Source organism: Lasioglossum baleicum, chromosome 1, assembly GCF_051020765.1.
Source record: "Lasioglossum baleicum chromosome 1, iyLasBale1, whole genome shotgun sequence".
Classification (NCBI taxonomy): Eukaryota; Metazoa; Arthropoda; class Insecta; order Hymenoptera; family Halictidae; genus Lasioglossum; species Lasioglossum baleicum.
This window is the reverse complement of record NC_134929.1, coordinates 18,798,082-18,813,813: the sequence shown is the minus strand read 5'-3', so window position 1 is coordinate 18,813,813 and position 15,732 is coordinate 18,798,082. Positions and strand designations below refer to the sequence as shown.

General features: G+C 46.2%; 1 protein-coding gene across 6 annotated transcripts in view; it reads left to right on the top strand.

The window, feature by feature from the left end:
* LOC143213225 (uncharacterized) overlaps positions 1-15,324 on the top strand; it is a 32,775-nt gene extending 17,451 nt beyond the window's left edge. The window contains exons 5-16 of one of the 6 annotated variants that reach the window (XM_076432862.1): positions 1,213-1,450; positions 2,413-2,467; positions 4,166-4,450; positions 6,790-7,098; positions 9,422-9,837; positions 10,259-10,471; positions 11,077-11,439; positions 11,540-11,651; positions 11,728-12,149; positions 12,358-12,576; positions 12,897-13,320; positions 15,065-15,324. In XM_076432862.1, coding sequence (XP_076288977.1) covers positions 1,213-1,450; positions 2,413-2,467; positions 4,166-4,450; positions 6,790-7,098; positions 9,422-9,837; positions 10,259-10,471; positions 11,077-11,439; positions 11,540-11,651; positions 11,728-12,149; positions 12,358-12,576; positions 12,897-13,320; positions 15,065-15,319 — 3,311 coding nt within the window. In that variant the 3' untranslated portion in view covers positions 15,320-15,324. Of the gene's footprint in view, positions 1-1,212; positions 1,451-2,412; positions 2,468-4,165; positions 4,451-6,789; positions 7,099-9,421; positions 9,838-10,258; positions 10,472-11,076; positions 11,440-11,539; positions 11,652-11,727; positions 12,150-12,357; positions 12,577-12,874; positions 13,321-15,030 lie in introns of those variants that run through there. The other 5 variants (XM_076432870.1, XM_076432880.1, XM_076432896.1 and 2 more) reach the window with 5 other exon arrangements.
* The last annotated feature ends 408 nt before the right edge of the window (positions 15,325-15,732 follow it).

Here is a 15,732-nt window from a genome sequence, read left to right as displayed (position 1 = left end):
GACACGCATTCCTAACAATTATTATAAATTATCACATTGCAAAACATGCATACGTAGGCATCGATATGCTGCTTGTAGATATGCTTATACGTACGCGATTGATTAGTATAATATGCAATTTGAGTTAACTAAAAATTCATTTCCGAAAATATGTTATGAAATAAATGAGATTGATAAGAATTTTCCTGGATTTAAATTTCTCGAGAAATAGGATATAACCAATTATAAAATTTCTCGAGAAGGAACACTATCCACGACGGTTCTCCGGATTGTGTCCACTTACATGATGAGGATGTAGAGTCTATCAATTCCTGGAAACGTTCTCCGCGATGTTCCCCGGAATGGTTTGGCCAAGAACCTTTACATAACAGTTCGAAACGGTTATTTTCGGTATCTGTCCGAAGGCCCGAAGACACAGGGTCCTCGATCGAAAATTCGCACGGGTCTCCGCGGCGCCGAGACGTCCCTGAAAAGCTCGCGTGAAAGGGCATGCGCCGCGCCGGTCCGGTGTCGCGAGAAGGGGGTGTGTTTCAGTTGGCACCCCACGATTCACGACTGTGCCAGTAACCCACAGACCCTCCTGGCAATTGGCTCCCGGTTAGTAGGCCTACCAACATTGATTCTTCGCGGTGCACATACTAGCGTAAACAATTCCTTGTTCCCTAAGAAACACACCAATCCTATCCTTCCTCCAAGAAATCACATTCCAACAAATCCTGCTCAGCTGTCGTGAGTTTCCCAAATTTCTACCCGTGTGTCATCGATCTCGGTCCAAACACGGCAGCGATTGTATCCCGGAAGTAGCGAGAGAGAATCTCTTCGTCTTCCTTGGTGTTCCTCGAGTTCTTCGTCCTCCTGGATGCTTTGTCTTCCGGGGCTGACTAGTGGAGCAGCGTCGCATTGTTCGAACGCTGTCGAGTGCGAGTAGTGCGTACAGAGGAACGGTCCGACGCGCGTCAGCCTCTCCGAGCTTCTTCGAAGGGCATCTCCATGACGAAGAACGTTCTAAAGATGCGAAGTACTGCGACCTAGTGATGATATTCGTGCGGAAGAGCCGTTCTTCGTCTCCTTGATCTCTGTGGTCCCTCTTTGTCGTTGCTAGCTCGATCGCTGTCGCCTAATTAGTCAGCATCCGCTGGAACATCGGTTCTTGACAGTTCCCCCTTTTTCATCTTCTCTCGCAACATCTGACCGCGTTCTTTCTCGACCCAGTGATCCGGTGCAAGGACCTGAGGAGGGCGTACGAGGGTCCGGTCCACGCTTACGTCAAGGCGAGCCTGAAGAACCCGAACGGCGAAGGGGTGGTGAAGAGGACCGCGGTGCACAGGGCCACGCCGAATCCCGTGTTCCACGAGACCTTGATACTGCCCTGTCCAGCGAACAACAATCACTGCGCCAGCAAGCCTACGTCCCTGGACATCGCGGTGTGGCACAGGGATCGTCGCGCAAGGTGAGCATGCTCGAAAAACGCGAAATACTACCGCGAAGTGGTGGTGGGGTTCTATTTGCCCGTGTGCAGACGGGGTTGAATTTCCGGGAACCTCGCGAAAAACCTCGTACCACTCCGAACAAGGACTCTTCTCTTTTTCACACCTGCGGCCAGGTACATCATCGCAAATCGTTCCAGGCACAGATAAAGCTCCCTTTTAGCCCTAATCGGAGATATGAATCTCACGCGAGCCTCGGAACGCGGAGCACCGAAACGAATTCGATTGAAATATTGCGAGAGGGATGATGAGGAAAGAGATGAAGAGAATGTGCTTCCGCGACGGAGGGGGCTGTCCGAGATATCGGGGTCAAGAACTGCGACTCGTAGAGCTATACTCGCGTTCTTGACATTAATGAAGCGATCTAACGTTTCTATTGAAGAGAGAGAGAGAGAGAGATAAGCAGTAGCGTTGAAGCAACGCTGAACAAAGAAGTCGTCGACAAACAAGAATCCCGGAAGTCCGGAGACGTTGAAAGCGAGATTCGATACTGGTCGGTCGATAGACGGTCGTGTCTCGAAAGATGGGATAATTTCCCGTCGATTCCGACGGTCCATCCGAAACGAATTTCTGGGGTATACGCGGATCCCTTGCGGTAGGAGGGGAATCGATTCCCTCGAAGCATGCGCATCGCGTTCGCCACGTGCACTTCGTCACATCCGCGCGTCTCTGCAACGCCGCTTGCAACGTCTCTCTCTCTCTCCCTTTTACTCTTGTACTCTCTCTTCGCCTATGTAAATAGTCGAAAAGTTCGCCGTGTGCGTGCAACACAAACACGATAGTTACGCTACCGACAGCATGGAGGTGTGTGCACGTATCGATGCACCCGCACACCAAGGAATGCTGCGGCTGCATCGGCCGATACATGCATATACTCGCTTCGATACAGAATCCTCATGCACCGCTCTCGTTCTTCATGTTTCAGACGTAGCGAACTGCTGGGCTGCATGACTCTGCCTCTACCCCTGTCGCAGGACAAGGTAAATTCACCAAGTTTATTTGTAGATCGTGATAGATTGATCGGTTCTCGATTTTATCCGTTCTGTCGCGTACATTATTGATGGAACTGTGTCGGAAAAGTGGTGAGAAGTTTATCCAGAACGGTTTTCGGAACCTGCAATGGAACTATGGAGTGTACCGTTCACGGAAGTTTGCCTAATAGTGAACTTTTCTAGTGAAAGCTAGTGAAACTAGTGAAGCTTTTGTTTTTTAAGATTTAAGTTAAACGTGTTTTGTAGGGTTTCTCTTTGTTTGAATTTGTGTTGGCGATCGTGGAAGTCGTGTTAGAGAAACGAATGAGTCGGAACTTGAAATTGAATGTGTTAGGTAAGACGTTGGAACGCGTGTATGTTGTGGATTTTTATTTTTGTTCGAGGAACCTTCTGACGGAAGAGCCTGGGGCCATTTTCACCCGGAGTACTAAAATTGTCGTCTAATTATTCCGTTCTTAGCGAGTAGATTAACCCTTTGCACTCGAAGTTATTTTAACTCGGAAATTAAACATTTCTTCCGACATATCTCCATTCCCTATGTATAATACCTCATACAATACCTGAATGTTTAGTAATTGATTAGATACCGACATATTTAATAATGTAAAGACGCCTCGGAGTCACCATTCGAGTGCAAAGGGTTAAGCGAATGAAATGTTGGAAATGCATCAATTACAAAATACTAGAAGCAAATAAACATTCGTTTCTTCTCCCAAATTTTAGTACATCGGTGATAATCAGACTCCGGATTTTTGTACAAAATAACAAACTGCCCGAGTCAACTGTACGAAACAGAGATTAAATAAAAATGCAATTCCTCGTTTAATAATTTTAACAAATCCATGAAATAAATATAAAATTTTTATAATGATCATAATGATGCAATTAATTCGAGTATTGTGGGATGCTTGCTCGGCAGTCGACGTATTAGAGAAAGAGCGACGTGTCATTTTTACTCGCGCGTTGCACAATGTGTGCAGACGATTTTCACTTTGAATAAAGCCCCACTGGCTATCACAATAGCAATAAAATTGACAGACGGAACGCGGAACTGACGAGGGCTAAAGAGTTGGACGAGGAAGTTTGACGGGCGATCGCGCGTCAGCTGTTTGTCGTTGCTCGTAGGTCTTCCTGGCCGAAGGTCAGGGTTAAGCTGGTTACGGGTTCAGCCAAGCGGAACGTTGTCCGGCGAAGATCCATTCGCATTTTGACCTCGTTAAAAGTGACAGGCGTCGCGGTCCTACCTCTTTCTTCCGGTGTAATAAAAAATCTCTGTTCGATCTTGGTCCTGGACCGAGCGTGTGTCGTCCACGATGATTATGGTGGCGATCTACTGCGCTGTCTTCTTCGTGATCGGGGTTCTCTTGAAGATCTTCATGTTCTGTTAACCTCGCAACTCTCTCGACCATGGCGACGACTCACCGCTTATGTCGATTGCTTCCCGTTAATTGCGCGCGTAATTAAATAGTAAACACGCGAAGCTTAATCAGTTCTTGGTCAAGACCAAGGACGAAAGTTCTTTCAAGTTCCAATACACATAAACACGGGATACTTGTTTCTCAGTCGATCAACGTTGCGACTTCCTTTCTAGGAGAACCGTATGCGTTGCTTCGAGGTAGTAGGCGAATTGTGTATCTTTTCTTGAAGAGTTGATGAGGACGGTGTTGTTATTGTGTGATATTTCAGGAAGCGACATGGCATCCGCTCGAAGCAGGAACCGGTCGAAACACGAGCAGTCTTTACGCGGGCATGCCTCAAGACTGCGGAGTCTCGCCGCCCTTGTCCAAGGACGGGGAACAACCAGATAATAACAATTCGGGAGGAGAGAACCTGACCTATCTGAGGCATCTCGAATTGGAGCCGATCGATCCTTTGACCGGTCTACCGCTACATCCAGGATTCACGGCTAGAGGCGGCAGGACACCTTGCACCGTCACGAGGAGACTGATCAGACAGACCACAGGCAGTCAGGTTAGTTCCCTCTAGTATCGTTCAGTGTATTTTGAATCATTTTGATCGATTATAAAGAACGCAAGGATATCCTGAAAGTTCTCCAACGTCTTCGCAGTCTAGTGATCAGGCAGCGCCCGCTCTAGCGGTTACGTCGCGTCGCACAGTGGGCGAGAAACTGATCTTTTTGGACAAAAATCTGCCGACAACTCAGTTTTTCATCGATTCAATTGGAATTTTTTTTTAAATGTTCGTGAAGGACTATACTTTGAAGACGTGCTGCGCGAAAAACCTTAACTATCACAAGAAATCAAGAATCCTTATCTACAAAACCCAATAACTCCGATACTTCATCCGTCCATACCATTGCATGTCCCAGCTGAATTGCCGACACTTCTTAACCCTAAACCCTAAACCGCAAAATTTTAAACTGTTAATCTGGCCCTGAGAATTACCAATTGAATAGAATTACATTCGGCACTTACGAGACTCACCATTGAGAAAGAACTTCCTTGTGCTGGCCATCCTTCATTCTTAGAGAGCTTATAAGTGGATCGGATGATAATAACATATGCCGTATAATATCTATATTTGTCTTTTTGCGGTAACACATTCGGGAGTTTTCAGCTCGTAATTTCCTGAAGATTTTATTATTCGCCTGTTGTGGCTCTTCTGAATACAAACCAATTGGCAGTTCAAATGTAGCAAGTACTTCACTTCCATGTTGCAGTACCTTATGAACTGATGGAGGTAGTTTATACCACGGATAGATTTTACTGCACAATTTAGCCGTCTCCGAACAATATTCTTTGAATTTCACAGAATCAGCTTTCTTGTCACATGTAATTACCTGAAGAATGTTATGCAATCTTGTGATAATAACCGCGTTTAATCCAGTCACTGCAACAACTGATTCGGCTTTTCTAAAGAAAGTTCGGACCACGCAAATTTATGGTATGGGCGGATGAAGTATCGGAGTTATTGGGTTTTGTAGGTAAGGATTCTTGATTTCTTGTGACAGTTAACGATTTTCGCGCAGCACGTCATCAAAGTATAGTCCTTCGCAAACATTTAAAAAAAAATTCCAATTGAATCGATGAAAAACTGAGTTGTCGGCATATTTTTGTCCAAAAAGATCGGTTTCTCGCCCACTGTGCGTCGCCCCAAACAAAAAGACAAATTGCTTCCCCTTAAGAATATATATATATATATTTTATTAAATAAAGGGGGTACATATTTTTTATTACCAATAGAAATCAAATCATTTTATTAAAATTTTAATAAAAGCTTATATTTAGAAAGAAACATATAATATAACATAACATTGATAATCAAGCAGTACAAAACAGTAGAAATTAATTAAGAAATATCTGTAGCTAGCCACAAATTGTTAACCATATAATCTTTTACATTTTTAAATGCTATTAAAAATGTGTATTATTGCACAAACAATAGAAAAGCCATGATTTTGAAAATAAAACAAGGTAACATCAACTACGCTAAAATCACAAAAAACTTTTTTTTCTTACTTTCAGTTCCGCAAACTTTTTGTAGTAGTAGTCGAACGTAAGAAGTTCTTAATTAATTTTAACATGGAGAAACTCCTTTCGCCACTTGCTACGGTTATTGGTATCGTTAGCAATATTCTTAAAGCAATAGTAAGATTTGGGGCAAAATTTAACTTTGTAATTAAGTTCGGTACATTGCTTATAAGGGTTTCTTTTTTGCCGAGAAGCGCAGAAACTTCCTGTGCTAATTCTACGTAATGTGAGAAATTTTCTATTAATTGGGTATTTAACACATCAATATTTTTCTCACACTTCAGCCAAAATGGCGCCCCTAAATTTTGGCGTCTCGGACAAATGTCCCTAGAGCGGACCCTGGATCAGGTGTTCCCTTATGGAATCATTCCCTCCAGTGTAGCTCAGTGTATTTTTAATAATTTTGATCGATTACAAAGAACGCAAGGATATTTTTCTCCAACGTCTTCACAGTGATCAGGTTTTATTAAGAAAAAAGTAGCGTTTCTTTAACGTTGGTTGTCCAAGATCAGGACATTTCATATTTGAATAGAGACTCTTGCTTACAAAGATCTGCAGTGTACTTAAATGTCCCACTCCCTCGTTAATTGCCGTTTAGCGCGATTACCCGTTGCGGGACTCGCAGCAGGTACTTCACGGGCCCAATAGGTCCAATCTGAATCGTAAGTGTCAGCCTCCCTTCGGCTCCCTGTCGACGACTCCGTATGTGGCGCCTTTTTTTCTGTCGAGGTGTTGCCAGCCCAAGAAAGGAGGGGTCTCGAAATTGTTACTCCCCGTCGTCAGGTCGACACTTTTAACGTTCCGTTCGTTCTGTCGCAGGTACCATGGGGATTCTCGTTGTCCTGGGGGAGGCCACCCCGTGTGGAGCGCGTCGACCCTGGCAGCCCTGCGGAGAGATCCGGCCTGAGGCCAGGTGACCATGTTGTCTTCGTCGACACGACGAACGTGGTGACGCGGCCCCGCGAGGAGATCCTTGGATTGATCCAGGCAGCGACCAACCAGCTAATCCTCGAGGTCTACCGGAAAGGCGGACACATGCACTCGTCGGTGCATCGGCCCAGCTCGGTGAACGTCAGCCTGCAACAGCCGGTTTCCGGTGGACAGCATGCAGTCGCGTTCACCGCCGAGGTCGGTACCGGCGTCCTGGTCTGATGATCGTCGATCTATCGTCATCTGGCGTCGACGTTTCGAATCCATCCTCGTCAGTAGACTGCGCATCCGACACGTTCCTGACGAAAATCTACAGAAACATTGGGTCCTAACAAAAATTCGGTTATCTCCTTTTCATATTGAATGGTTCATTTATCAAAAATTTTCTGATGCCATCAGCAACTCCACTTATTAAGAAGTTGTCTTTGAGAACCAGAAGATTCTGAGAATTTTGAAAATGTTTGCGAGTTTAATTCCACTGTATTTTAATTCCACTATATCTTAACAACTTGCAAAAAAGATCCGCAGTCTATTTGTTATTCCGAAGAGTGAACGAGCACAGGAATGAGACCAGGAACGAGCCGCAGTGGCTCACGAAAGTATTGAATCATCGATTTCTTCTCTTTTGTCGCTTATAGAAATCGCTTACGTAAAAAGTACGACGTCACAGTCTATCTTTTACGCTGTTGCTCCGAAGAGCAGCGGACAAGAAATCAATCTTAAATTGCATGTAATTCGAATAATAATTTATTATTTTAACTTTCGTGAATCACTGCAAGGTGCCTCGGTTGTAACTTTCCTAGCCTCGAGTTTCCTTCTGTTTCCATTTGTATGTATTAAGTGTAGATGCAAATTAATTCGTAGCCTTTCTTTGGCCCAATAATATAGTACTTGACCAAGTGTATTCTACCTTGGAAATAATTAATGAATCTGTGGCGAGTAAAAGAGTTGGATTCGCGATAAAGTAGCTACAGATCGCGACGAATTAAGTAAGCGCGTTCGTTCCCGAAAATCGTTCTTGTTAGACCAGTAACAGCGATTGCTCGTCGAACAACGATGTAGAAGAGCTGAGGAATCCTCGGATCGAAACGATCGACGCCCACGACGCAAAGCTTCTGCCGTGGATTCTGGAAAAAAAACGATTCCCGTCACGAGCGACACCGCTGCATGCGCATACTTTCGGAGCTTGTTTTACGTTTGGTTGCTCAAAAGCATGCCGCGTGCCCGCCTCTACTTTGTTTGTATGTACATTCCTTGTCGCAACTGTGCTGCTGTTGTACCGCAACGTAGGACTTACAAGATCAGTTGTAACGAGTAACAAAGTCCACGCGATTGAGTTATGTTTTGTAATGACCGACGGTTGTCTTTTTTCTTTTTTGTTGTTCAACAAGTTCTGTTTCAAACCATTCATTGCGTTTCGTTTATTTCTTTTCTACCCGACCAACCCCTATCCAATCCCTCGTCCATCACACAGAAAAAGTTTCGTTTCGCTGTTACCAGTTATTATTATAAATAATTTCAATTACCGACCGTTATTAACCCCTCGACGACCATCTCGATAATTTATACGAACCCTGTATATTTCTGAAAAACTGTCTCAAATTGTACATTGAAGAAAGAACATTTTTGAACATTCATCTTGCTCCGCATAGTACAGTTTCAATCGCCCAGTCTCTCTCGTCAAGGGGTTAACAAATAACATCAACACGAAAAGCGATCAAGTGCTTGGAAGTTGTACTAACTTTCGTCGCACAATTTTCCCTCGTTAGCGTCACCACCAAGTGGTATATCACAATCCCGGTTTTCACTGTCGAGTCGTTCGAGAGTAAGCCAGATCCTTCCAGAACCTTTTCCCACTCTTCTTTCCAGGATTTCAGGGGTGCGGGATGCGCCTTCTCATTTCTCAATAATGCAAAACCCCATTTTAAAAATGTTAAAAAGTCCAATTTTTACGCTTACGAGGCGATTTGAATTATTCGGCAGTATGTAGCTGTCGCAGCTCTATGAAAATAGCTACATGCGCGGCTGTATGATTCCGAATAGTGCAAATTACACTGCCGAATAATGCAAATTACAGCTCGTAAACGTAAAAATAGGACTTTTGAGGGCGATCGCGGCCTATGTAGCTATCGCAGCTCTACATGCGCAGCTGTATGATTCCGAATAGTGCAAATTACACTACCGAATAATGCAAATTACGCTGCCAAATAATCCAAATTGCAGCTCGTAAACGTAAAAATAGGACTTTTATTTAGCGCTTGGGACTACTGAAAACCCCTGTCTTTGCACTACCGAAAAATAAGAAGCATCCTGCACCCTTGCAATCCTGGAGAAACGAAACTACCCCCTCAAGCATTTCTCCTATCTCCATCAAAGATCAGAAGACACATAAACGGTGGATACAAAGCCGCGAGACACTAACGAGGGTGAACAGTAAACGAAGACTAAGACGAAGACGTTCCCCGCATGTCGTTCTCCATCGTTTTCCCAAAAATTGTCGAGTGGACGGGCGTTCGTTCAGGTTTTCCCGAACCTGGCGCCGGACGCACCTCCGGAAGAGGAGCTGGCTGTTCGAGAAACAAGGTACTGGGGGATCCTGAAGAGTGGTCACACGCGTTTCATGGCTCCATTGGTGGAGAGGCGTGACGTCCTCTGCGCCGCGGACTACATGATACTCTTCCAAAACCTCGACGAGCTGCTCAAGATCTCCGACGAAATACGTGACGAAGGTGGCGGGATAGACAGCTACCTCTGCAGGGTTCCCAGGATCACCGCAGCCTACAGAAGATACCTAAGTGGCCTTCAACGGGCCTGTTGTCTTCTGGTTGCCCTCAGAAGGAACACCGCGTTCGCGAAACTGGTTTGCGAACCTGCCGTTCCACAGAAAAGGCGTCCTGATCTAACTGGCGTGCTGCTTCTACCCCTCGAGCACTATAGGTACGGCTTATGGGGATGATTCGCGACGAGATTATGGTAGGACCAGGGATCGGAAGGGTTCCGGGATCTGTTAGCATGTTAGGTACTGTGTTCGGTAAATTATTCGACTGCAGGTTTTATGCATTTATACAGAAAAAAGTAGTCGGTGTAATTTAGAGCAGTAAAGAGATTAGATGAATTTAAAAATGCTATTGTATTATTTGCAGCCTTTCGAACATATTAAAAACAGTAAAATAACTTTCTATTTCGGATTCAGGTAGAAAACGTTTATTTTGAGAATCAACAGATCAGAAAGTAATAATTGTGTAGCTCCTTATTCTGCATACAAATCCATAGTTTAGCGATGACGAGCTCTTCGTTCAAGTGGTAGTTCAGTTTTTCGTTTGAAACAGTGAACCGCTTTCTCTCGGTCCGTTTCCAGAGAGATGACGAGACTATTGGGTCTGGCGTCACCGAGGAATTGCCAGCAAGCCCGAGACCTAGCTCAGGGTTACAGGGAAGCTACGGCGAACGCGGGTGTGATGGAACCACCGCGAGACACCGGCAGACCTTTGCTCAGTCTTCAGGAAGTCGAATCCCGACTCGTTTTCGCGAGGTGCAAGCCGTTCACCCTGGCCATGCCTGGAAGACAATGGTCCGTCCGATGATGCTATCCTGCTGGACGAAATTAGAAGCTCCGAGTTAAGGGGATAGACTCGTGCGCCTTCTCATTCCTCGACAATGCAAAGATGTATCTAAAGAGACCCAAAGATGGATCTAAAAGTACTGTTTTCACGTTCACGAGGCGTAATTTGCATTATTCGGAAGCATGTAACCTGTATAGCTTTATGAAAACTGCTACATGCTCAGCTTTATGCTTCCGAATAATAAAAATTACGCCTCGTAAACATAAAAATAAGACTTTTGAGGGCGACTGCGGCCTAGATTGATCTTTTATCAAGCGCTTTTGACTACTGAGAAACCCGATCTCTGCATTACGAAGAAATAAGAAGCAACCCGCACCCTTGCATCCTGGAAACGCGAGTCTAGCTCCTTAAACACAGTTCAATCGTTTTGGTTGCGACTGTAGTTCTAACTGCAACAACAATCGAACCAAAAAGAACAAGTGAACTTCTATTATGTTGGAGCTATTAGGTCGTTAATTTAGTTGCCAACCTAATATAATTTCGTCCAGGAGTGTTTTCAATCAACAGAATCGCGATTAGAAGAGAACAGTGTCCGAACCGTACGATTTCGCAGGCTCTTCGGTGGTGCCTTAGCGAAAGTGGAGGGTCGAGGTCGTCTCCAGCCATCCTGGGCCCTGTTGTTGACAGACTTGCTGGTGTTCGCTCGTGTCTCCAGGGACCGCGTCCTCTTCGTAACGGAGGAGCCATTGCGTCTGTCGAACGTCGCCGAGGCTTGCTTTACGGTTCGCAAGAGGCCAACGGAGTTTCGACTTCAAATCGCCATCAATCCTAATGGAAACTCTGAGAACGGACACGTTGAGGTGAGCAACACCGGTGGCTGCAGTCCTCACAGTCGACCTCGAAGACGAGTCCTCGTGTTGCGAGCTCCCACGCCGGAATTAAAGGCTGTCTGGCACAACCTGCTGCAACGGCAAATGTAAGAACCCCTAATAAGACAGGGCTCGGGCGAGAGAGATATACAATACATACCCAGGCAGTTCCATCTCGTTTCTCTATACTAATCCGTTGTATTTTAGAATCTATGTGAATACAGGATACGGGGGGACGCCGAGTCAGGACAGCCCGGAAGAGAGTCCGATCACCGGTAGCAATTTCGCGACGATTAGAGAGTCGACGGAAAGCTCGCAGGTGAGTCGAGGCAGAGAGAAGGAGGAGGGAGCATGATGCGGAAACAGGGGGTGTTGATCGCGTCGCGTGTCGGCAGACCATTACCATCAGGGAAACGTCGAAACCCGACGAGGAGAAGGAGTCCCGCTCGGCGGAGAGTATCGAAACCATCATCAAGAACTCGAGGGAGGACAATCATCTGGCGCAGTGGGTGCGAAACTCTCATCAGATCCCGCCGCCGGACCACGAAGAGGCTCCGATAGAAGAATGGACGGCTGAAGAGCTGGCGGCGAGGGCGCCGAAAGAAAATATAGCAGAGTCTGATGGGGGTAGGAATACACCGGCGGAGGAAATTGTTACGGAGGTTGGGAACTCGGACGTGGAGCAGCAGAGCACAGCTTCCAGTGCAAGCCTAAGCACTGTCAAGTCGAACAGCGTGTCGACCAAGAAGAACGGCAGCCTGGTGTCCCCCAAGGAGAACTCGACGAGCTCCATCAATATCTGCAGAAGGTGCCACAGGTAGCGATCGCGTGGAGAACTGGGAATCTTGGCCTTTCACGCATTGATATCGTACAGTTTTCACTGTTGAGGCTCTCCTGGTGCAATGCCTTTTGGTATAATGTCCCGAAAGTTTAGCAAGCATTGCTACTGGTAGCTTCATCAAGGGGGAAAGTCCCAACAGTGAAAAGCGAGTTGAACATGGACTGGATCGAGTCGTATGTCGTAGATCGGGTTGCCCGACGCCGCCCTTAACGAGGGATCCGTTTTCTCCGTTACCACCAAAGATCTCCGTGGTCCCACCCACACCTGACCTCTGCAAACACAGACTCAGGAACGGGTTGTACGACAGCCCCGGTAGAAATAGTCCCAGCTACACACCAGCCGATGGCAACACCGAGGATGGTAGCGAGGATGACCTGGATTGCGATGGCGAGCCGCCCTACAGGTGAGAGTCCATCGTCATTGATGATTCGCCTTAGAATTGCATGAAGACTCGTAGTTCAATCATTAGACTGCGGATATTTATGCAAAATGAAAAATGCTTGCATTGATTACAGGACACAGGAGCTAAATCAAAATTTGATGCTTCTTTTAATCAATACATTAAAGTCTTTAAATATTTTCAATGTGTCCACTGCTTGGAATTCTACGTAGCCATTTTTGTCATAAATGCATAAAATCCGCAGTTTAATCATAAATCTAATGCTCGTTCCACCTATTTCGAGTGTGATACATAAATCCAGGCGAATGAAATGAAATGTCCAGAGCCCTGAGAAGGTTTGGGACGATGAGTAGCCTGGACCAGGACGATGAGCTCGAAGAGCAAGGGGACGAGGAGAACAGGGACACCGAGTCCCCGCCAACCGGTCTGAGAGCATGGACCGCAAGAGCGAGCAGCTACGTGGTCAGTAAAATGGTTTTGCTCGAGCAGCTGAGCGAGGGTGTCGGTGGGTACCTTCTTCAGCCACCGGTGCCCCCGGAGAGAACCGAATACTCATTGGATCCGAACGACGAGGAGGGAACAACCTCCGGAGCAACATCCGGCGATGATATCTGGGGCACACCGACCTCAGGTGGTCCCGACGACGAGAGCTTCTCCGCGAGTTCGGTAATCATACAGACTATTTCAAGATCGTACGATACGCCGGCGTTCGAAGGTACTGGCGCGAGCTCGAGCAAACGCCGATCGGTACGTGCCTCGACGATTCGACGACGCGAGCGATCGAGCCAAATTCTAAGCAACTCGCTCAGCTTTGCGCACCGACAGATATCAACTGGCTGTCCCAGCGAAAAGGGCCCGCATTATCACAGTCCTTCGAACAAACACTTAGCTCTGGTCCTCTTCAGCTGAGACAGCCTGTACTACTGTGTATGCCCGATAGAACTTTTCCCATTGAAGCGCGGACCTTTTTCTTTCACGACAGCGTTTCGCTTCTCAATCGATACAGAATCACGCGAAGTAGCTTGCGATTCGCAAAGGTAAGGCACTTTTTAGTTCTTTCAAAGTTTGCTTCTTCTTCTGCTCTCTTTTTCTCTCTCTCTCTCACTCTTTCTCTTTCTCTCTGTTTACGTTTGTCGTTTTGTTTTCTTTATCATGATCGTCGAGTTTTCGAATTATCGGAAGCGATCGCGATGCAAATGGCGAAAAACGACCAGGTCCTAGCCAAAAGTTCAGATTGAAGAAACTTGAACAACATTTCAAGGCTTGGATTACAATTGTTCGAAAGATGCGACAGTTTAAAAGTGGTAGACTCGCTTTCAGGATTGCAAGGGTGCGGGATGCGCCTTCTCATTTCTCGATAATGCATGCGATGGGGTTTTTCAGTAGTGGATAAAAGATCCATCAAGACCGCGATCGCCCTCGAAACTCCTATATTTACGTTTACGAGGCGTAATTTGCAATATCTAGGTACACGGTAGTGCACCAGCCAAGTTCTCGCACTACCTCCTTTTACACGAAACAACTTAGCCGTTTTTTAGAGGCTTATAACTCGGCACTGGAGACAAGAAAGAGACATAGTTCATAGCATTTCCCATACGCTCTCCATCTATCGTTCATTATTTTTTCTATGATTTTCTATTATTCTATCATTGAAACAATTGGCTTGTGTGTGTGATAGCTAAAATATGATATAATTATTCTTGATTCAATTTTGTCTAAATGTCTTGCAAATACTGCATCGAGAGTTGTTCCTGATCTTGTTGTCGCTTCATTAGGATTATTTACCATTTCCAATCTTAATTTACTTCTAAACATTACTGGACTGAAAGAAGTTTTACTTCTGCCGCGCGTGACTTTCCACGCGTATGTTTCTCAGTATTGCAAGAGGTATTTCTAGGCTAACGAACTTGGCCGCATTTTGTTTGATCTCAGAACTTTTTACGGCCATAGGAACTTGGCTGCTGTTTACAGAATGTTTTTGTTGGGATTCTAAATATTCGACAGCTACGTTGCTGCCGAATAGTTAAATGAAATATTAAATAATGCAAATTACGGCTCGTAAACGTAAGAAATAGGACTTCAAGTAAGTTCGGGATCTCGTCGTTTTTCGCGAAGATGCGACGGGTCGTGACCCGAGCTTGTAACATCGATTTTGGCTCACGAAACTTTAACGACAGTCTGGACCCTTAACCTTTAGCCCTCAGCATGCGACTTCTGGCCTTTCTCTTTGAAACCGACTAGAGGATAAACGTTCACTCGTTAAATCAAAGCCAAAAGAATAATCTTCAAAGTTCCGGTCGCATCCCGTTCGCCAGCTAGCACGAAACCGCGGAAGCGAATGCGCGCGACTGATGGTCCGCAAGCAAAAGTACAAAGATCCAATTTGAAAAAAACGAAAAGTTAGTTGGTAAGCTTCGCACGCATCTGCACGACAATGCTTGCCCTTTCTTTCCGAAGAATCACTAGCCCGAGCTGTGCCTGACTTCCCTAGCCGCCGCCGAACGGCACAGGCAACGCGGCCGGTTCCGGCGAGGACAACTACGGTTTGAACCTGTCCGTGGACGACGACGCCGACCAGGAATCTGAGAACGAGGATTGCGGCCTGCCAGAGCTGAACATGGACCAGTTATTGGGGAGCGGGAGCCTTGGATCGCTCAGATGTTTTCTGGGTAGACGACGATTGGAGCCATTGCCGGAAGAGGAAGACTCGCCGGGTAGCGGGAAGGACCAGGTGGGATGGTGGTGACAGAGGTTTCAAACGACGACGACGACGACAACGTCGAAGAACGTCTGCTCGAGCTCGGACACGGGCGACAGGGATCGTATCTTCGCGAAGCTGAGCCAGGAAGACGAGGAGTTCCGCAGGAAGATAGTGAACCTGCACAGGAAGCTGTCGGACGTGGAGGATGGTTGCGCGACCACCGCTTCTTCGGACACCCTGAAGAGCTCGAAGGAGGCTGATAGATTGAGAGAACTGGAATCGGTGGCCCGGAGAGCGGAGGAAACCAGCAACAGAAACGCGGAGATACTTGGCGCAGAAATAGCACAGAGAGAGTACTCGATCGAAGCGGAAGCGCAGATGGGGAACCGCGGGTACAAAAGAAGCGATGGCCAATACGAACGCAGAAGGATGGAGCTCTTCCAAAGGAAATCGAACAA